The sequence below is a fragment of the Rhinatrema bivittatum genome, chromosome 7 (genome assembly GCF_901001135.1).
Source record: "Rhinatrema bivittatum chromosome 7, aRhiBiv1.1, whole genome shotgun sequence".
In the NCBI taxonomy this organism is placed as follows: domain Eukaryota; kingdom Metazoa; phylum Chordata; class Amphibia; order Gymnophiona; family Rhinatrematidae; genus Rhinatrema; species Rhinatrema bivittatum.
The window spans coordinates 142,484,034-142,505,547 of NC_042621.1; the positions used below are offsets into that span (position 1 = coordinate 142,484,034).

Sequence of the window (21,514 nt, forward strand, 5' to 3'; positions counted from 1 at the left end):
ATTCCATCCTGCTTATCCCAAGGTCAAGCAGTGGATTTCCCCTAGTCTACCTTAGTAATAGTTTATGGACTTTTCTTACAGAAACTTGTTTAAACATTTTTTATACTCAGTTACACTTACAGCTTTTACCACATTCTCTGGCAACAAATTCCAGAGCTTAATTATGCATTGAATAAAACCTATTTCTTCTATTTGTTTTAAATGTACTATTTAGTAATTTCATTGCATGTCCCCAAGTCTTTGTACTTTCTGAAAGAGTAAACAACCAATTTGTGTTTATCCATTCTCTTCCAATCATTATTTTAACCCTTTATCTAGAGTTGCCAAAGTGTTTGATTAAAATATTGGAGCTAGTACAGAATGCTGCCATCTGGATAAACTTTGGCCTGCTATGGGGGACTAGTCTGACCTCTTATAGGAATGAACTACACTAGTTACCAATGAATGAGAGAATCCTTTTGACAATGGAACACAAATTGCTTTATTTGACTGACTATTGTCTTGAAGATAATGTATATATGCCAACTTGCAACTTGTGCTGTTTAGGTCAAAATTAGCTTACTACTACCCCATTTGCCAACTGCTTTCGATTACAAAAAACTGCCCATTGCGCATTTTCCCTAGTCGCTCCAGCATTATGGAATATTTTGTCTTTATCTATGCATAAGCAGGATATTTATCTAAGGTTCAGGAAGAAAATAAAGGTTTTTTATTCTCTAAGGTATATGCGGGTTTCCCAGTTTTTTAAGTGGTGGATGCAGTGATAATGCTATATATATTTATGAGTTTTTAATGTCTTGGTTTTAATGAAGATTTTATATGTGATGTTATTTTACTGTTTTATTATATTGTTTTATGTTAATGCAATTATGTACATAAAGGTGTAAATTGCATTGAACATGGAGATATGGCGGAATATAAAAATGGAATAAAATAAATCATTGTTAATGTTCGCCCATATACACTACCTTGTAGCCTATCAGGAGAGGCAGTTAAATTTGAAAATAAAATAATGATTGGATTATTTATATTCTACATTTTGACTCTTCACAGTGGATTACATTCAAGTACTGTAGGTATTTCACTGTCCCCAGAGGGCTTATAATCTCTGTTTGTAGCTGAGGCAATGGAGGGTGAAGTGATTTATGAATGGTTACAAGGAAAGGCAGTGGGAGTTGAATACTGGTTTCCTTGGTTTGTAGTCTGCTGCTCTAACCAGTCCTCCACTCAGCTGTTTTGAAATATTTCTTTTATTAGTATGGTTTTACTATTATGTTTGATATTTGAATTTCTTGATTTTATTCTTTGATGTTTTATGAGGAAAGGTGATATTTCTCTTTTTCCATTGTTGCATTGAATACAGAGTCTGGCTTCTTGTGGTTAACAATTTAGTTTTTGTCTCCACTTTTCTACTTATACTTTATGATCTCTTTATTCTGTATTTGGTGAGGGTCTGTCTGTGTTCTGCATGTGTGACTGAGTTGAGTGTTATGACTGGGGTAGTGGACCCTTGGGCTGGCCGTGCGGAGAGGTGATGGAACGTGAAGTGTACTCCGCAGAGATGGAATGGCCAGGAGGTGGCACGGAGCCGGGATGCCGAGCAGGAGCTTCGCCCTGGAAGCCCGAGGTCCCCCTGGGAGGAGCCCGTGAGGACTTGGACCGCTGGGACTTAGGAGAGGTCTCCTGGGACGACGGGTCAGCAGCGTGAAGACGGTCCAAGTAGAGGGCAGATGGCAGACAAGGAACACCAACAGACGAGCCGGAGTCAGGAGCCAGGAAGACAGTCCGGGGCAAGGCAAGGCTGGAACTGGAATAGAGGACTGGAGCAGGAGCGGAGGCTGGCTCAGGAACGGAAGCTGGAACTGGAATGGAAGCTGGATCTGGAACGGAAGCTGGATCAAGGCTGGAGCTGGAACGGAAGCAGGATCAAGGCTGAAGCAGGAACGGAACAGCAACTAGCTACTCACACAGCAAGTGAACCTCGTTGCAAGGCAGTTCCCTGGTGCAGGGTCTGGGTATATATACCCTGCTGGCTTCTGACGTCACTCTGGAGGCTGGCCGAGGTTTCCCGTGCCTGCAGCTTTAAAAGCTGCTTCTTCATGCATGCGCGTACGCAGTGGGCAGGGCCAGGTCTGGGACACGATGGCGTCTCCCTCGTGGAGATGCTGTGGCTGTGAAAAGCCTGTGCCAGCCCGTACTCATGGCGGGGGGACTGGCCAAACATCGGAACTGGAGGAGCGGGATCGCAACAGTGAGGTATTCTGCTAGCAAGTAATTTCTGTGTAGAGAACTATAGCGGCTTGGCTTGTTCTGTTTTCTAATAGGAGGCATATTGGTGTTTGAGGACCTAGTGTAATCTTTGTGGTGTTGCCTTTTCATACGAAGATTTGTTACTGTTTGAGTGAAGAGAAAATGCAGAGAAGGGCAACCAAAATGATAAAGGGAATGGAAAGGCTCTCCAATGAGGAAAGGCTAAAGAGGTTAGGGCTGTTCAGCTTGGAAAAAAGATGGGTGAGAGCAGATATGATAGAAATGTATAAAATAATGAGTGGGGTGGTATTTACTTTTGCAAATCATACTAGAACAATGGGACATTACATGAAACTAACCACCAGTAGATGTAAAACAAACTGTAGCGAGTATTTTTTCATTCGGTGCACAAGCAAGCTGTGAAACTGTTTCCAGAGGATGTGGTCAAGGCGACTAGCACACCAGGGTTTAAAAAAGGTTTGGTTAAGAACCTGGAGGAAAAGTGTATAACATACTGGGGTAGATTTTATAAATCTACGCCCGCGAGTACTTTTGTTCGCGCACCAGGCGCGAACAAAAGTACGCGGGATTTTATAAGATAAGCGCCTTGCCCTCCCTTCCCCTACTTTACCCACCCCCGGCCCTATCTAAACCCCCCTACCTGTGTTTTAAAAGTTATGCCTGCCAGAAGCAGGCGTGACTCACGCACGCCAGCGGGCTGCTGGCGCGCAATTCCCCGACCTGGGCCCTGTTTCGGAGGCCTCGGCCACGCCCCTGAAATGCCCCCGGGCCGGCACCACGCCCCCGACATGCCCCCTTTACACCCCGAATGTCGCATCGGCCCCGACACGCCCCCCCTAGCGAAGTCCCGGGACTTACGCCAATTATTAGCAAGGTAGACTAAAGAAGGTTATTGCTATTCCTGGGAGTGAATAATAGGAAAAAGATCTACTTTTTGGTTCTGTTGGGTACTTGTGACCTGGACTAGCCACTAGATGCTGGGTTTGATGGACCTTGTTCTGACCCCACATGGCACTTCTTAAAATCTTATTTAAAACTGACAGAAATACAACACTTAAGCCGACAGAACTACTTACCTAAGAGTGCAAAAGCAAGGCTTTTGTGCAGAACTTGGAGAAAGGAAAACGAGATTTAAGAAAAGAACTCTTATTCGTAAATGTGGTTAAAATATTTGTGAGAATATAGTAAGTGAGGAAAATATAGAGCTTATTTGATATTTCTTGAACTGTTGCTATATCTAAAAAGAAAGAGAATAGGAAGCAAGGATTTTGAAACTGTTCAGAATAAGATAGGCACTGCATGAATAACATGTACGGATCTGCAATCATTTTTCCCGAATTAGGCAATTTCAACAAAATTGCCTAATTCAGAATGGTTCGGGAGAACTGAAAAACGATTGAATTTTTTCTAAAATTTCAGAAAAAAAATCATTTTTGGGTTAGTGCGCACTAACGGGAAAAACGAAATTCCCGCAGGGGGGGTGGGGGGTGGACCTGAAACGAAGCCGACACAATATAGCAACCCGCAGCACATCTATAATAACATGCGGTGGCATTTACCATTAAAGTGATAACCAGAAAAGAAAAAGATTTACAGAAATGTTAAAACCATGTTGAGTATTGACAATATTACTGAATGTCACTTTTAAAACTTGTGCGACATTAATGAAACTTACCAAACTTCTTGAAACATCTTTTTTTGCCAGCTGAGCATCCATTTTAATAATCTGGTATTAGAATTAAAATTCAAAAAGGTCCCGTTGAAAGTGGTTTGTTTATTCCATCCATTCATCACATATAATTTTATTATTTGAATTAAAGTTTTATCCCTGCTCCCCCTCCCTGAAGAACCGCAGACCAAGTGGCATAAACCATAACTGTTAATAGACTTAGTAGGAGAGTGGGCAGCTATGGATGTGGAATCTCCTGTGGGCAAAATTGGAGATCTCTGTGGCACACCTTCTAGTTTGTATGTCTCCCACAGTCGTGGACCCCAAACCCACTGGCGGTCAAAGAAAATAATAACCTCACCAGGAAGGAGCCCATTCTCCCACTCCTCCAAGTGTGCCAGCCAGGGGCGGATTGGCCTATCGGGGGATCGGGCATCCCCCGGTGGGCCGGTCGCTCCAGTCACGTGGTCTGCCGTGCGCGGCCGTGAAGGAGCCGCACTTGGCAGACCACGTGATGTGCCCTGGGCCGGCCTGGGCAGCGAATCCCCGGGCCGGTCTTTCTCGGGAATCCGCCGCTGGTGCCAGCCCTGTGGCATTCAAAATATGTGCGGCCAGTAGGTCCTCATTAGTGATCTCATGCATTGTGAGATCAGCAGAGAGAAAATGCTAGCCCTACATGTTTTGAACATCATAGGGCAGGTACATGAGGAGCAGTTGCAGAATGGGTTTTCCCTTCTGCTCCCAATGGGGAGCCTATCTGTGTTTTGTATTTTTGAGTGAATGGTAGCTTGTCTGGATATGAGTATGTGTGTGTGGGGTAGCTTGCCTGGGTGTGAGAATGGCAGTCTGTGTGTGTGTGTGTGTGTGTTTGTGTGTTTGTGAAGGGGAGCCTGTGTGTGTGTGTGTGTGAACAGGTGCCTACCTTGCATATGTGTGTATGAGAAAGCATGTGGGAGTGAGAACCTTTGTGTGCATGTGTGAGGGAGTGTATGGGTATGTGGGAGTGGGGGCCTATGTGTGAGGGAGAACATGTGAGAGTGGGAGCCTGTTTGTGTGTGTGTGTGTGTGTGAGAATGGCAGCCTGCATGTGAGAGCATATGCAAGTGAGAGCCTGTACATGTACATATGTATGGGAGTGGGAGTCTGCATGTGAGAGAGAGCATGTGAGAGCCTGTGTATCTGTGGGAATCTGCATGTGAGAGACAGCATGTGAGAATGAGAGCCTGTGTGTGTGTGTGTGTGTTTGTGGGCATGGGAGGATGCATGTAAGAGTATGTGAAAGTGAGAGCCTATGTGTATGCATGGGAGTGGGAGCCTGCATGTGAAAGAAAGCATGTAAGAGTGAGAACCTGCATGTGTGTGTGTGGGATTGGAAGCCTGCATGTGAGAAAGAGTATGTGAGAGTGAGAGCCTGACTGTGTGTGTGTGTGCAGGGGGGAATGGAAGCCTGCATGTAAGAGCAAGAGCCTGTGTGTGTGGGTTTTGTGAGAATGGGAGCCTGCGGGTAAGAGCATGTAAAAGTGAGAACCTGCATGTGAGAGAGAATATATGAGAGTGGGATGCTGTATTTGGGAGTGGGAGCCTGTGTGTGTATGTGAGAGATAGCATGCAAAAGTGGGATTCTGTGTAAGAGAAAACTTGTGTGTGAGAGAACAAAGATGAGCGAGAACCTGTGTGTGTATAAGAAGGAAAGAAGACAAGAGGAGAGAAAAGAAACAAAGAATAAGAAATACTGAAAATAGGAATAAGGAAATGGCAGACAAAGGGAAAAAAAGAAATGGACCAACTGATTAGAAAAATAAGATTAGACAACAAAGGTAAAAAAACAAAAATATTTTGCCTTTCAGTAATTGGAATAAGACATCTTTGGGAATGTGCATGTCTTATATATTTGAATTTTGCATTTTCATCAGCATTCCACAGAGCCTGGTTTCTCTGGCTTTTCATTTTGGTTTTGTCAGTATGTTTCTATCTCTAATTTGTAGTCCCTTATTCTCTATTATGTAAGGGTCTGTCTGGGTTACACATGCGTGACAGAGGTGCAGTATTTTGACTAGTATGTAGTTTGTAGGGCTTTGTTGCAGTCTGGCTTGTGTATTAGTGTTCAAGGGCTGGTTTAATATTTGCCCTTTGGCCGTTGCTGTTTGAGTTCTGAGAGTTATTGCTTTTATAGTATGGTATGGCAAATTCTAGGTGTCTTTTTTTTTTTTTTTTTGTAGGGGTTTCAGTTACTTCATAAATTATTTGGCAGTGGAGAGAGTTTGTTTTGCCTTTACCGAGGTGACCCCAGAATTTGAATATATATTTTTTGCATGTCCTAGTTCTGTTTTACACTCATTGCAAATCTTAAGTTCTTATGATTATTGTTGTTTTATTGTAGTTATGATATTCTTTGCATTGGAATGAGGAGACATATAGGAATACATTGATATTTGTTTTATGTGATTGGATCTGATGTTTCTGTTAAATGTCCTTTGTTTGCTTTGATTGACTGATGGATTAATAAATTATGTTTTTAAAAGAATTGCAGTAGGGAATGTTGATTTGTTTGATGTGATTTTTTACATTTCTGGGTTGTGGATTTTTTTGGCTTTGTTTACTTTTTACATTATTTTGTGTATTTATAATCTGCAATAAATATAAAATAAATTAATACAAATGAATAAGGCATTTTTAATGTTGGTAAATGCTTGAAATCATAGAATTAAATATTTTAAAATGTCACTCATGATGCATGACGGCGGTTGCAGATTACTTAGGTCCATTATAGGGTGGATCTGCTAGGGCATTATTTATCTATGAGCACAACTAATAGGGCCTAGATGTATGTCTGTTGCCCACCTATGTTAACCTTCCCCCCCCCCCCTCCCCAAAAAAAAATCAGTTCTGGCTACGTCACTGCCCACAGCAAGTCGGGTTTCAGGATATTCACAACGAATACACAGGAATAAATTTGCCTACTTTGTGGTCTCTGCAACTTTATCTCTTGCACATTCATTGTGGCTGTCTGGAAAACCCGACTGGCAGGACAGATTTTGGGACGCGTTGCCTGGCTTGCTTTGCTCTCTTTCTGGGAGACCTGTGCCTTTAAGTAATCCAATCGGGGGCTTGAGAGGGAGGAGGGAGCAGGGCTCTGGCTTTCACTTTTGTCGCTCTGCTTTGCGGGGAGCGGGGGTGGCAGCGATGCTCACGCAAACTCTTCCCGTGGTGGCTGAGACCTGCGGGAGGGTTGCCAGCGCTGCTCCCCCCCCTGCAGTTACGGCATGTTTACTTGGCTTCTCCTTATCTGCGGGACTCAGGGGGCGGGGGAGGAGGGCGAGCTGACTCAGATCTTCGCTGTGCCCGTTGTCTTCTCTTTCCAGCTCTTTGCGCTTTGGCTGTCACATCTTGCTCAGCACCATGAATGCACGGACGGGGGCAGGACACTGGGCGCTGCTGCTGCTGCTGCTTGTGATCTCTTCAGCTGGAGGTAAGGGGAGCTTTAAAGGGGCCGGGGTTTCTTTTCCAGCAGTCTCCTCTCTTCCTATCCGGTTTCAGTGTGCTGAGCCGCGGCTCCTCTAGGCATCCCAGGACTGGACTGGAGCCGGTGACAGCCCAGTGAAAGGGGGAGAGAACCAGAGAACACGCCATCATTGCTCTCAAATGTACTAACATCTGGATGAAGAGGGAGAGTGGCCCCCTACTGATAGTTAGCAGGGCACAGGTACAGGACTGAGAGGTTCAACTGTTTTCCAGAAAGTTTGGCCGAGTTGGTTTTTTTCCTGTAACTTTCTTATTGCAAAGGAGCAAGGCCCTTTCAAGCAGTGAAATCACTCTGCTGACAAAGACTTGAAGGGAAACTAAGAGGCCAGTATACTAAAGTGCACAGAAGAGCATGCACTTTATGCTGATAAGCCCAGTGCATGTAGTTTTTCTATTCATTTTATTGCAAAATCTTTTAACTACGTCTCACTGAGGTGCTGTAATACTTTTTGTGAAATCCCTTTTGTGAGGCATTATTTAGCATGCATTGTTTCATATGCATTCATAGCTATTAGGGCGTTAGCATTCATAGCTGTTTTGCATAATTTTCCATTGCAGTAACTCCACATTGAAACTGAGATGAAACTCACAAAAACTATTTGCATTAAAATAGTTATTTTCAGGACAACAAATCAACTTTATATACTAAGGGGCCAATGCAATAAAGTGTGCTCAGCCCAGCGCGCAGGTTTACGCACGGTTAGACGCGCTAGACTAGCACTGGATGCAATAAGGAGATTAGTGCGTTCACCTGTGCCCAAACAACTGCGTGGCAGATACAGCTCATGACATGTAAATTCCCTGTAGATGAGGCTATTAGCTTTTATCCCGCCACATGCAGAAAAATGCTGGGCGCCCCATGTGCACTTTTTAACGCAGTAAATTTAACTCCAGCCCCGGAGCTGGTGTTAAATCAATCCGCAAGTCAAGGGCTAAGGAGAAATTAAAAAAATAGTTTCCTGTGTGGTTCCCCTACCTTTATTCTTAAACACCTACTGCTTGCAGTGTTTAAGAATAAAGGTATATTGTAAGGACTTGCCGAAAAAAAAAAAATCTAGATGGGTGTATATTTCGCGTCCAGAAATTGACCTGAAGTGGTATAAAACGGACGCACGTATTGAGCGCCTGTTGCAATTGGGGGCGCACAGCCATGTCTCCTGGGCGCCCGATGCATTTGAGCACTAGGGATGCATAATCCTTCACTAGCGCATCCTTTTTTTATGCATCAGCTCTTTAAAATGTAGCATTGGGCGGGCACCTGTTTTAACACACATCTTATTGCATTGTCCTGTAAGTGAGCCAACAGGACGCATTCCTGCATTGAGTCTGTGCTATTAGTGATTTTAGCCCGCGTCGTTGTCTTTTGCTGCACCTTAGTGCTTTGGCCTCTGTGGTTCCTAAAGCCAACCTTCTGCCACACATGAACTCAGGTAAACATTGGAATTAAAGACAATTTACCATCTTTTCAGTTAGTTTCCTTCCAAGTCCTCAGACGCGTGGGACCCCGGAACAGGTTTGGGTAAAGGAGGGTAAATGAGCAAAGAGTAAAATAAAATTTCCTTTGAGGGTGACAGGAAATTTGAGTGCAGTCCGATGCCTTTTATAAATATATTTTAAGCAGGTTGATTGGGAAGCTGGGGGACTGTGGGCTCTTGTGAGCCGTACTGCAGGTGGAAGGACTGAGGTGCAGTTGAAGTGTAACAGAACGATCGGGGAAAGACTGATACACAGTCCTGGTGCTTCCTGAACTTCTGCTTGCTAATTAGTGATTCCTATGGTTTTGTAAAAGCGAAAGAATCTGGTTTGGAGAGGTTGCCTCTTGTTCAATTCTGAGGTGGAAATACAGTAACAATAGCATATTTCGCCATTGCATCTGTGGACTTGATTTCCTGCCTCTCTTAGAGAAATTTCCCACAACAGGTACAGAGATGCAGTAAGGCTAATTCAGGCTTGGTTGAGCCCGGCTCTTATGACACAGACCTTGGTGCGATAACCCTAGTCCTGCCTCCTGGCAAAGTATTTTACTTTGTCCACTCAAACGTTTATTTACTTTTATTTCATTTACATTTAAGTCCCACTTGTCCAAATTGGCTCCAAGTGGGTTACAAAACAATGAAGATGGAATTACGGCAGACAATATCTGCGAAGTCTGTAGCAAGGATCAGGAAAGAGCTGGCAGAGGGACACAAAGCTGAAGCAGACAAATTCAGATATGCAGAGTTGGAAATAACTGTGGGGAGAGGGCTAATGTTTGCCTTCCAGGTAGCTCAGCTTGCAGGGATGGGCAGAGTCCGGAGGCTAGCTACAGAAATGTGAAAGGGAGGTGAACCTAGGTAGAGTGACCTGGCTGCTAATGAGTACAGATTAGAAAGCATTTCAAGGAGTTAGGCAGAGGTCTTGGAGTGGCAGCTGACTACGTGACATTCTCCAAAGTTTTGCCTACATACAAAAGCAGGGATGTGATGCAGTGTGTGTGCAGTACAAACTGAGCTGGCAAGGTTCGGCTGACAATGTGCTCATCTTAGACCAAGGATGGGCAAACTGCTGGAACCGGTCCATCTTCCCCTTTCTTCTGGCCTGGCTACCCTGAACCTATTGTATCTGACCTGATGCCGTCCAATGTCACACGTGTCATTTCGGGCCATTGTAGATGACATTGGGCTGCTGCTCCAGTTCGGCACGGATGGCTCTAGCTAGTGCTGCTGCTTTAGGGCCAGAAGAGAAACATGTTTTGCTGTTGCTCTAGTAACCATGGTGAGTGTCAGGCCACGGTCCTATGGTGGCGGTGAGCTGCCAGACCTGATCAGCAGTTTGGAGGCAGCAGTCAGCTGCAAGAGCTGCCGTTGATCAGCTGTTTGGTGTGGGAGAGGCTGGAGCGAGCGCACGATGCTGGGACTGTGCTGTGAGTCCTTCAAGGAGGCTGTCCAAGGGGCGGCAGGGCAATCTGCTGCCTGAGGTGAAGGATGAAATGGTGCCCCTCCCCCCCCCCAAGCCCGGTGCAGGTGAAATCACCGAGGGCCAGGGCAGGGGGAAGGCAATGGAGGGTGAAGTCACAAGGAATGGCAATAGGATTTGAACCCTGGCTTCCCTTGTTTGCAGCCCTTGCTCTAACCACTCAGTTTTTGGGCCTGTTATTTTTTTGTTCTCAGTCTTCGGCATCCACACTAGGGGGAACTGGAGAAATGTTGAATGTTGAATGGGGTGGGGTGGCCTTTGACCGGCCCATCCCCCCTGGGTCTAGAAATAGAACTCCATTCCCTATTGCCTGCCTCCCACCCCTCTCCAGGATCTGCCCCATGGGGGTGTGGGAGGCTGGTGAATGGTGGCAGTCTGTGTGTGTGACACCCTCTCTCTTAGGGCTGGTACAAGGGTATTAGATGTCCTAGACAAACCTTGCAGTCTTTTTAAGGTTTGTCTAGGGCAAACCCTTCCCTCCCCTCCCCATATAATAAAAACTTATGCATTCTTTTCCATTATAAAATTTATTAACTTCCCCAACCTTAAAAAGGCAGATTGAATATGGAAAATAAACATTCAAAGTACAATCTTCTGAAACAAAATATATATTACATAGGCATTCACTACAAAAAAACCCACACTTTCAATAATAATAGTTTAATAGACTTACTAAACTACTTTTCTCATAGTAATCAAGGCGGTTCACTGGATCCCATATGGTATTAGGCCTATGGTAAAGTGCACTGGGTCTGGACTTGGCCCACAGAAAGCCAGGAATAAACTGAACTACAATTCCACTTTAGTAAGCCTTCCATATCATAACTGCCAGCACTCAACCTATGAAAAAGCCATACTGCAAATATTACATCAGGCCCTAAACACCAACACACCTTCTATTAGAAAAACAGATTAAAGCCAGATTGTTGTAAACCCCGATACAGAAGCTAGCAGAATATCTAAAGCCTCAGTCACACAAGCAGAACACAGATAGATTCTCATCAAATACAGAATAAAGAGATCATAAAATAAAAATTGAAGAGTGCAGACAAAAACAAAACTGGAAATCGAAAAAAAGCGAAACTCTGTAAGCGATTGCAAACACAATCAAGAATTATAAAACATTAAACATTCCGATAAAAAGAATTTCAAATCTGCTGATAAATTCTGCCAATTAAAACGTATAAAAATGTTTAAAATATTACCAAAAATACTAATAAAAGATTTCAAAACAGCAGATACATCACATCCAATAATTAAAACTAACAAGGATAAAAAAAATCTCCCACTCTCCATACCTGGGAACTTTAGATTTCCAGCCTGAGATTGTTGTAGACTGGAGGAGGGTGCACAAACTTTAACCTCTCTCTCTCTCACACACATGTACTGTCATACATGCAACACGTGTGCAGGCACTCTCCCTTATAGACACACACATACACATACACACAGACAAAAACCCTTCTCATATATACACACACACATTCACTCCCACCACCCTCTCATACAGACACTCCCATGCTCCCTGTCATACAGAGACACACACCCTCTCATAAAGACATCCACCCATACCCCCACCCTCTCATATGCTTACACACACCCTCTCATACATTCACTCCCACCCTGCCTCTCATATAGACACACACCCTTTCATAAAGACATCCACCCACACCCACCCTCCCTCTCATATACACACCCACCCTTTCATACACAAACACACCCATCCTCTCATATGGTTACACACCCCCTCTCATACACACTCCCAAAGTCTCTCTCACACACAGACACTCAATCTCACAGGGCAAGTCTCTTTCACACACACATTTTGGACCTTTTCTCTGGCTGCACAGTAAGGCCTCTCCTGTCGCTGGCTGTGGGGAAAACTCTGGCGGCACCTTTCCTGCCGCCGGCTACTGGGAAAACACTGGCGCGGCACAGTAGGCCCTTTCCTGCCGCCAGCTACAGGGAAAACACTGGTGGCACCGTAAGCCTTTTCCTGCCGCTGGCTGAGGGGAAAATGCTGGCGCCACAGTGATTGTCCTTTTGCTGGCAGGGAGTGGGAATCCCGCTAGCACACCACAATTCCGTGCCACCGCAGGACCTTTCTTTTGCTGGCGGGGAGTGGGAACCCTGCCAGCATGTCGCTGCTCCACGCAGCCAGCACTGCAGGTTTTCCTGCTGCCAGAGATTACCTGAATGAGGCGGCCAGTGGCATACCTAAAGTATTTGACACCCGGGGTGGATATTTTGGCACCCGGGGTGGATACTTTCTTTGGCACCCCTCCAAATTAACTTCTCTGCCCCCCCCCGGGCCACTTCTCCACCCCTCCTCCCCTCCAGTGATCTCTGATTCCCCTTTCCTTCACACAGGCTTCCTCTCTCTTTTGCACATATTTTCACACACCCCTTCACACAGGCTCCCTCACTCTCATACACACACACACACATACACAGATATGCTCACACACACACAAACACACTCTCTCTCTCACTTCCTGCCCTGCTCCCCATCAGAAGTACAGCAGCAGCTTCCTCCTTCAGTCCCTGCGACAGACGGGGATCTCTTCATTTTTCTTGAGACCGCGCGGGGGCTGCTGTGGCTCTGCTTTCTGCACTTGTGGTGGTGGTGGGGTGGGCCGGGCCAGCGCTGTTGCTGCTCCACGTGCAAAGGCTAACGCTGTCTCTTCGTGTGACCCTGGACACGCGCTGATCTTCCTTCTGCTTCGGGCCGTGACTGCATGACCTTTCCTTTCCTGTGCGCACCGACCCACCACTTCCTCTTCCGGGCTGCATGGGTGGAAAGAAGAAAAGGCTATGCAGTTGCCGGTTCTGGATCTGTAGTGCTCTAGGTAGCTGCCCAGTGCTTACACCGGGCCGTGAGCAATGGAAACAGGGCTAGAGGCCTCCCTCTTCTTCTGCCACGAGCAGGATGGGCTCCGCTTTTGGCCGCCGACTTCCCGGCTGGCACCCCAGTCCTGGCTGTCACCCGGGGTGGACCGTACCCCCGCACCCCCCTTAGTACCCCACTGCAGGCGGCTGTGGCAGGAAGGTTTCAGAGGGCACTCTTGCTGCCTGAAGCGGCCACCTCACCCTGCCTCATTATAGCACTTTTCTTGACTTTGCAACCTTCTATAAAAAATAAATGTTAATGTCTGCATGTGTGCGCAAGTTGACGGGGGAAGCATATACACAGCCACTTCCAGAGTTGGTAGCCTGGCATTATAAGCCAGCACCACTAAGGCTGCATGAAAGCTGGCACATCCCAACCCCTCGGTCTAGGAGCTTTTAAGGGGGACCCCCACCCTCAGCACAGACAAGATACAGTAATGTGCCCTCAGGTAATAATAAAGGTTTCCCACTCCTGTCTTAGATGGTAAGATTTTTGGCTGCCTAACTTGGGTGCTCTGCCATGTGCTGACAAAGCACTTCTTTAAGGAAATAATAACTTTTAAATAAAAGATTAGTTTCTGTCTGATAGGGGGCTTAACCTCTGCCAAGGGAACTATCATTTCTTCTCTGGTGGTGCTGCGGCAGCATCCTGAGCCTGTTGCATAGGTTAGCCGTATAACTCCGGTTCTCTGGGGGCAGCCATGCTTTGCACTCCATTGCATGCACGGGGATTTCATTTCCTGTTTGAGTTTCTGTAGAAAATCAGGACTGCATCTCCGTGCATGTGATGGGGGAAAACTAGAGCTGGCTTACCCTCTTCCTTTATCATGGAGCTTTTGGTGCACTCTGCTATGAGAGAGTTTGCTTGGAGTCTTACAAGGTTAGAGAAGAGCTTGATGCTTTATAATGGGAGAAAATCCAGATTTAAAATGAAAAAAAAAGCGCCAAAACAAAAAATTGTATTTACAAGTGGTGATTTTCTTTTGTGTCAAGCACAAAATCCTTCCTTTGGATAAGTTGTAATGCTCAGTGGTCTGCTATGTCTGCATCCAATGTGGAAGGGGGGGGGGGGGGTTATTTTGGTAATTAATTTGCCCCTAAATAGCATTATTGGCATGACTCAGAAGTATTATTTATTTATTTATTTGTTTGTATACTGTCAATCTGTATGATCAGCTTTGGCGGTTTACAGTTCATTGAATAACATAAAATGACAGCATACACAATTCTAAATTACAATAAAAATATAACCTAATATACATAGCTTTAACTAAACAAATAACATCAGCTTAAAATGCGCAATCACTGCTGTTTTTGGATATGCGATGTTAAACAGCCATGTTTTCAGAGCTTTTTAAAAGATCTTGCTGATGGATTCTGATCTTAACTCACTCGGCAAGGTGTTCCAAAGTTTAGGGCTGGCTATTGAGATTGCTCTGTCCCTGACCTCACTTAAATGTGCACCATGAATAGTAGGGACCTGTAAGAGACCTTTGTTTGCGGATCTAAGAGTTCTGTTGGGAATATAGAGATGCAAAGAGGCATTTAACCAAGTGACATTATTATTGTATAATGAGTTATGAATGATTGATAATATTTTATATTGTGCTCTGTATTTGATGGGTAACCAATGCAGAGATTGTAGTGTTGGAGAGATATGTTCAGATTTGCTAGTACCCATTAGTAGTCTTGCAGTGGCATTTTGTAATATCTGTAATGAGTGAATTGTTGATTGAGGTAAGCCTAGTAGTAGTGAATTACAGTAGTCAAATTCGCTGAAGATTAGTGTTTGTAGTACGGTCCTGTAATCATCTTGGTGCAGCAGCGGTTTTAACCTTTTCAAGATATTTAATTTATGGTATCCGTTTTTTAGTTTTGAGTTTATATGTTTTTTCAAGGATAGCTCACTGTCGATGATTATGCCTAAATATCGTCCGTATTCTGCAAGCTTTATTTTTGCTTGTTCGTTTAGTTGGACAACTGTTGTAGGGGATACATTTGCTATCTTTCTATTCATCAGAATAATTTCAGTTTTATCACAGTTCAATACTAATTTCATTTCCTGAAGTGTTTGTCTGATTGCTTTAAAGTAGATTTCTAATATTTTTAATGAGTGCTCTAGGGATCTATCGATCGGGATTAGGAACTGAAGATCGTCTGCGTAAATATAACATTTGATACTCATGCTACAGAGAAGATGGCAAAGTGGGTGCATATAGATGTTAAATAGCATCGCTGATAGTGCTGACCCCTGCGGCAGTCCAGTTTCTAATGGGAATAAGTCGGGTGTGTATCCCTCCCATCTCACTTTAAATGGTCGTTCAAAAAATGAGGAAAGCCACTGCAATACTTTACCCTTTATACCAATTTCTTTTAGTCTTGTAATCATGATTTTATGATCTATAGTGTCGAATGCGGCCAATAGATCCAGTAGGGCTAGGAGGTATGCACAACCCGAGTCAAAACCCCTAAGAACTATATCTTGCAATGAGGGTAACAGCGTTTCGGTGCTGCAGTTTTTTTCTGAATCCATGTTGTGATGAAAATAAGTTATTGGAATCTAAATGGTCTGATAATTGTCGTAATACAATGGGGCAGATTACGTGCGTAACCCCTGAAAAGCTGCCCCTGCTGCGCTGAGCCTATCTTGCATAGGCTCAACGGCGTGCGCAAGCCCCGGGACGAGTGTATGTCCCGGGGCTTCGAAAAAGGGGCGTTCAGGGGGCGGGGCCATGGGCGGGGCGCCGGCCTGGGGGCATTCCAGGGGTGGGGCCAAGGCCTCCAGAACAGCCACCGAGCTGGGGGATGGCGTACTGGCAACCCGCCGGCGTGTGCAAGTTATGCCTGCCCAGAGGCAGGCGTAACTTTCACAATAAAGGTCAGGAGGGGGTTTTAGATAGGGCTGGGGGGCGGGTTAGATAGGGGCAGAGAGGGGAAGGTGCGGGGGGCGGAGGGAATGGAGGAAGGATGTGCGGCTCGGCGCGCGCAAGTTGCACAATTGTGCACCCCCTTGCGTGCGCTTCTCTGGATTTTATAACATGCGCACGGCAGCGCGCGCATGTTATAAAATCGGGCGTAGATTTGTTTGTGCCGGGTTGCGTGAACAAATTACGCCTGCACGCAGATTTAAAGATCTGCCCCAATGTTTTCTATTATTTTTGCTAGTGCTGGTAAATTTGAAACTGGTCTATTTTTATTTAAATCTTTTATGTCTTTTTTGTTGGGTTTCAAAAGTATACATCAGCTGCCAGAAGCTTTTATGAGCTGCATGGAGGTTCACCTGATATGGATTACTACTTTACTCATAGGAGAGTTGAATGACTTCCTTGAATGATACAGTGAGTAAGTGTCGGTGATGGGCTCCGAGTCCTGACATATTTCACAGCTCTCTGCTCCATTCAAAAAGCTGCCCTGGTCAGTCACGTGTTTTGCCAAATTATAATAGGAACAAGGGTAGGCAGAAGCTTCTTATTTTCAGAATATTCTGGCGAATTTACTGTTGAATTCGCATTATAATAATATTTAGAAAACTTATTTTAAAAAAGCCCCAAACAAATTTGGTTCATTTTTTTTTGTGAATAGCTCAAGCATTATACTGGAAACTATGCGACCTTTATAAACTTGGGCTTCTTTGTCTTCCCTTTCCAGGGCATGCGGACTCGCCTTCCTTCTCTCCGGGGATTCTCTATCGGTACCTCTACATGTTGGATGTTCAAGCAAAGCACCTCTCCCAGCCATCCATGCCGGAGAGCAGACTGAGGGCTGATGCCACCGTCCAGACGCATCTCCTGTGGAGGGACGGCAGCCGTCCCGGGGAGCAGCTGGTGCACGTGCAGGTGCGTACCCCGGGGGGGGGGGGGGGGGGGGGGGGGGTGCTGGGCAAAGTCAGCAGAGCAGGCGGAAGTGGGGGAGGGTCGCAGGCACAGTTTATAGACTTGGTGCCAAATTTAAGGACTGGACAAAAAGCCTGCACATAATTCCCAGTTGCTCGCTTATCGGGTGACACTGGGGCTTGCATTTTGGTGAGTGACTTGATGGTGCGTGGTGCCAGAGCTGTAGTGTAAGCATGCCATGGGGTTGGGCAGGCAGGTGCCTCTATTTCTGCCACCTCCCAAGTGCTCCTAATCCAGAGGAGATGGGAGCAGCAGCGCACTGGGGGAGTGCATCTGCCTGCCCCTTCCCTCCACCACCCTGCTCCATCATGGCCTTCCTGCGTGGCAGTGGCAGCTCGGTAACCTGCTGTCTATTAGTGCAGGGAGCAAAGGAGAGGAGAGCAAGAGAGAGAGAGCAAGAAGGGAAGCAGGGAGAGGGGAAATGAAAGCAAACAGCCAGGCTAAGGTCCGATGGCCTGCCCCCTATTTATGGAGGAGAAGCTGGGACTTGGCACAGAGGAGGGAGGAAGAGGAGCACAAACAGACCTGAGGGAGGGAGGGCAGAAGGAAGGAAAGGAGAATGATGGTGAAGAGGAAGGCCTTCATTCTGGGTTTTCTTTGAGATGTTAATGCCAGAAATTGCCTTTTTTTGCTTTGTTGCCCCTTGTATGTATGTAGGCAGGTGCCACCAGCAAGGTGGGTGGCTTCCTGTACTGTTTATTTGTACAATGGGGATCTGTAGTGCTGTCCAATGCACCAGACACCACTGGTGTGAGAAAGTCTGCTGCGTATACTTCTTTGGACCCTGACATTTCTTGCCTTCATTAGGGCTGCAAGTCTGGAAGCTTTGACCTTCTCCCAAAGGAAGCTTGCAGTGGGAGGATTGATTCCTTTGCTGCTGCTGGAAATGGGAAATATTGATAATCACCTTTGAGATTAATATTCAAAGGGCTTGTCCGGATAGCCTTTCCTAGTTACTCAGGCAAAACCCAAGACTCAAATTTCTCACCCCAGCGAGCGGTCAAAAGTTAACCAGATCAAAAAGAGGTGGAACAGGGGGAGAGAGGGTGTAGCTTAATTTTATCGGCTAGTGCGGATATTCACACTTCCTGGCTGAAGTTAACCGGGTGAGTCTGGTCAGAGAAGTCGCTGCCCTAAAGGTGCCCGGGCAGCTGTATCCAGATATATTCAGTGGAATTTAGTCGGGTAAGTCTTTCTGCTTACCGGTCTCTGTGGAGATCAACCTCTTCATTTCTTTTCCCCCTCGTTTGGAAACTGTGCCGCAGCCCAGGCATCAGAGGTGAGCTTCAAGACTGTTCCCACCTGAGGGGGCTGCATGCATGTGCCTGGCCTGTCAAGAACTGTAAAGCATAGTAGAATTTAGATTGGGGGAAAAAGAGGCTGTAAATGTCCTGGTATCACCTTTAAGGGTCAGAAAAAAGTCCTGCTTTGGATTTCAGGCTATGCAAGCTGCGGACTTTCCTTTGAGTAGGAATCTGGAAGAGCGTCGCATTCATTGCACGTGCTGTAGATGTTGCCTCAAGCCGTCCCAAACATTGATCCCGGTTGCAGCAGAAATATGATCACAGTCTCCTGCAACCCGGGAAGGGAAGCAGTGCATGCAGTTGTGCACTTATTTCACTTTATACTTCTTTTGTATTTACATGGCCATGGTAATTAATATCATGGTGATTCTATTTTCTTGAAAGAGTTCATCTGGTAACATGTCATGGCTGTTTTGAAATTTGGAAGTTAATCTAGGAGGGGCACCAAGAAACTCCTTTTTCCAAACTGTATTCCCATGATATGTCTTTGTCAGCAGACTTTTTTGAAAAGAGAGCATAAGGTCTTTCCATCACCTACTTGCTGTTTCCAATCAATTATTCATGGTTTCAGATGCTGGACCTTAAAATTCACCAGGCTCCAGATGGGAAGAATGAAACTTCCTCCAGCCATTTATCCACAGAGGATCTAGTGGGCAAAGAGACCACCGCCAATCTCACGCTACCTGTTCTCTTTCACTGGAATTCCGGGAAGGTACCATCTTTTTTTTTTTTTTGCATAAATCTTTCAGTGTAAAACTCATTCTTGCACTGCACAGGCATTGCTGTGATTCTTAAGCTGTATAAATATTGTATGTGTAAATGGTCACGATCCTTTTGCAAACTAGCCCCTGGCTTTATTAGGCTCTTGTGCATAATATTTTGAATATGGAATTAAATAGAGGGAACACATAATAACCTGCGGCCTGAATTTTTTTTCCCTGTGGCCCCAGGTAGAATATAGAGCATAAAGGTAGAGTAGATCAGAAAGTAACTGTATGTGGTGGCATCAGTCCTTGAGTAGAAGGAAGACTGGCAACCATTGAGTTTGTGTTTAAGATTTGCAAAGAGGGGATGTTATCGCCTTTCGCAAGGAATCCTGTTCTTCTGCTTTGGAATGTGAGAAAGATCTGAAATGATAAAACCAGTGACCTTTTAAGTGTTAGCAGTGGTAGACCCTGCATTAGCACAGAACTTTTTACATTGTCAATGTAATATGTTAATACACTCAGCATTACTTTAGTGCTTTTCTGATTTAGTACATCTTTAGGTCAATATTCAAAGCCATTTATCCATCTAAAAAAGCTAGTTTTGAATATTTTTCTTGCTGATCCCACTATAAGTTAGCTGAATAAGTTATTATCTGGCTAAGATTTAGCTGAATAAGCAAGAGGCATGTTGAGGGCATTCTGGGGTAGGGTTGAGTTCGATCCGGCTAACTCATACTTGGAGTTAGCAGGATAAATTATTAGACTAACTCTAGACGTGCCTGAGAGCAGGTCTAAAGTTATTTGGGAACCTGATACACGGCCCCCCTACACCCTCCCAGCCTAGCTCCAGAGACTTGGTGCTGCCAAGCCAAGTCCTCCATTTCCCCGCTAAAACCCCTTCTCTCTATTTTTTAGAAAAAACATACAGGTCGGGACCAGTGCCACTCTTGGCTCCTCCTCCCACCCCACCCCCTCCACTCTCAGGTCTGGTTGAGTTTTTTTTAATGTTTCAATCTCTAGAGCCCCCCCCCCCTTCTCTTTCTTCCCCCTCCAAGGGCTTCCAGCATAGTGCTTGTAGGAGCTACGCTGGAAGCGTATACTTTCATCATAGCTGCTTAGCAACGGCAGAAGCGCTGGGCCAGGATCTTGGTAGGCCACTACCGCGATCCAAGCTGAAGATTCAGCTGACATTAAGGTACAGGGAGATTGAGCGTCAGGGTGTAGGGGAAGACAGGGATCCTGGAGTTTGAAACATTTAACAAATTGAACTGGACCTGGGAGCGGATGGTGGTAGGAGGGGCCGAAACAGGCATCCATATATATTTTCTAAAATAGAGGAAAAAGGGTTTTGGGGGGGGGGGGGGGAATTGCAGACTAGATGAGCCTTTGGAGCTAGGCTGGAAGGGAGCAGGAGGGCTGTGCTTTGGCCAGTAGGCCCACAATTCCCCCCTCACACCACACATACTTAACCAGCTCTATGCTTCTGAATACAGCCGGTTAAGTCTAAAGTTAATTGGCTTATCATAAGTGAATAACTTTAAATCTAACTGGTAGTATTCAAAAGAATATCCGTTATGTTTAATGCTATCTGGTTATGGTTAGCCGGATAACTTTAATTGAGGATATTCGGTGGGATGTTTATTCTACTGTATGTCCAGTAGACGTTATCTGGCTAACTTTAGCTGGATAACTTGTCCTCTTACCGGCTTACTGAATATTACCTCCCTCTCCCCCCTTAAGTCTGCAAAGCACAGGGGATCTCTGAGGAAGTGGTAGGGATTGTAGAGATGAGCAGACTATAGACAGGCTATGTGGTCTTTTTCAGCCGTTATGTTTCTATGTAAATCATCAATGGACAATTCATGTACTTTGAGTTAGTACTTACACTTTTTTTACACAAAGTTTATTCTACTCCTGAACTTGCTAATACAGTATTCAGTTTTGGATTACTTAGAATGGTTTTGCTTCTCATTCTTTTTATTCTGTGGAATTACTTCAGGATTAAATGTAGAATAATGTTGATTTATGTTCAGATTTATTTCTCAAATTAACTACAAAACTCCATTCATAGACATTGTAATCCAGCATTAGTTACTCTTGGAATACTCAGTCTAGGAGCTAAACTACCTCCCTGAGGGGGACTGGTTTATGCTAGGATTATTGTGGAATTCAGTGTCTCATCTCCTTCCAGAGTGAATCCAGGCAGCAGTGAACCTAGAGCGAATGTACATTCACTACTGGATTAGAAGTGTGTGTGAAAACAGCAGTAGTGCGCTGTCTGGTTGGTGCTTTATACTCTCCAGT

At 45.1% G+C, this 21,514-nt stretch overlaps 1 protein-coding gene across 1 annotated transcript in view; it reads left to right on the top strand.

The window, feature by feature from the left end:
- Window positions 1-7,074: 7,074 nt before the first annotated feature.
- Window positions 7,075-21,514, top strand: part of LOC115095512 (microsomal triglyceride transfer protein-like) — a 135,330-nt gene continuing 120,890 nt past the window's right edge. Inside the window, 3 exon segments of the mRNA XM_029609297.1 lie at window positions 7,075-7,409; window positions 16,955-17,142; window positions 19,075-19,215. Of these exon segments, the coding sequence (XP_029465157.1) occupies window positions 7,340-7,409; window positions 16,955-17,142; window positions 19,075-19,215 (399 nt within the window). The 5' untranslated portion in view covers window positions 7,075-7,339.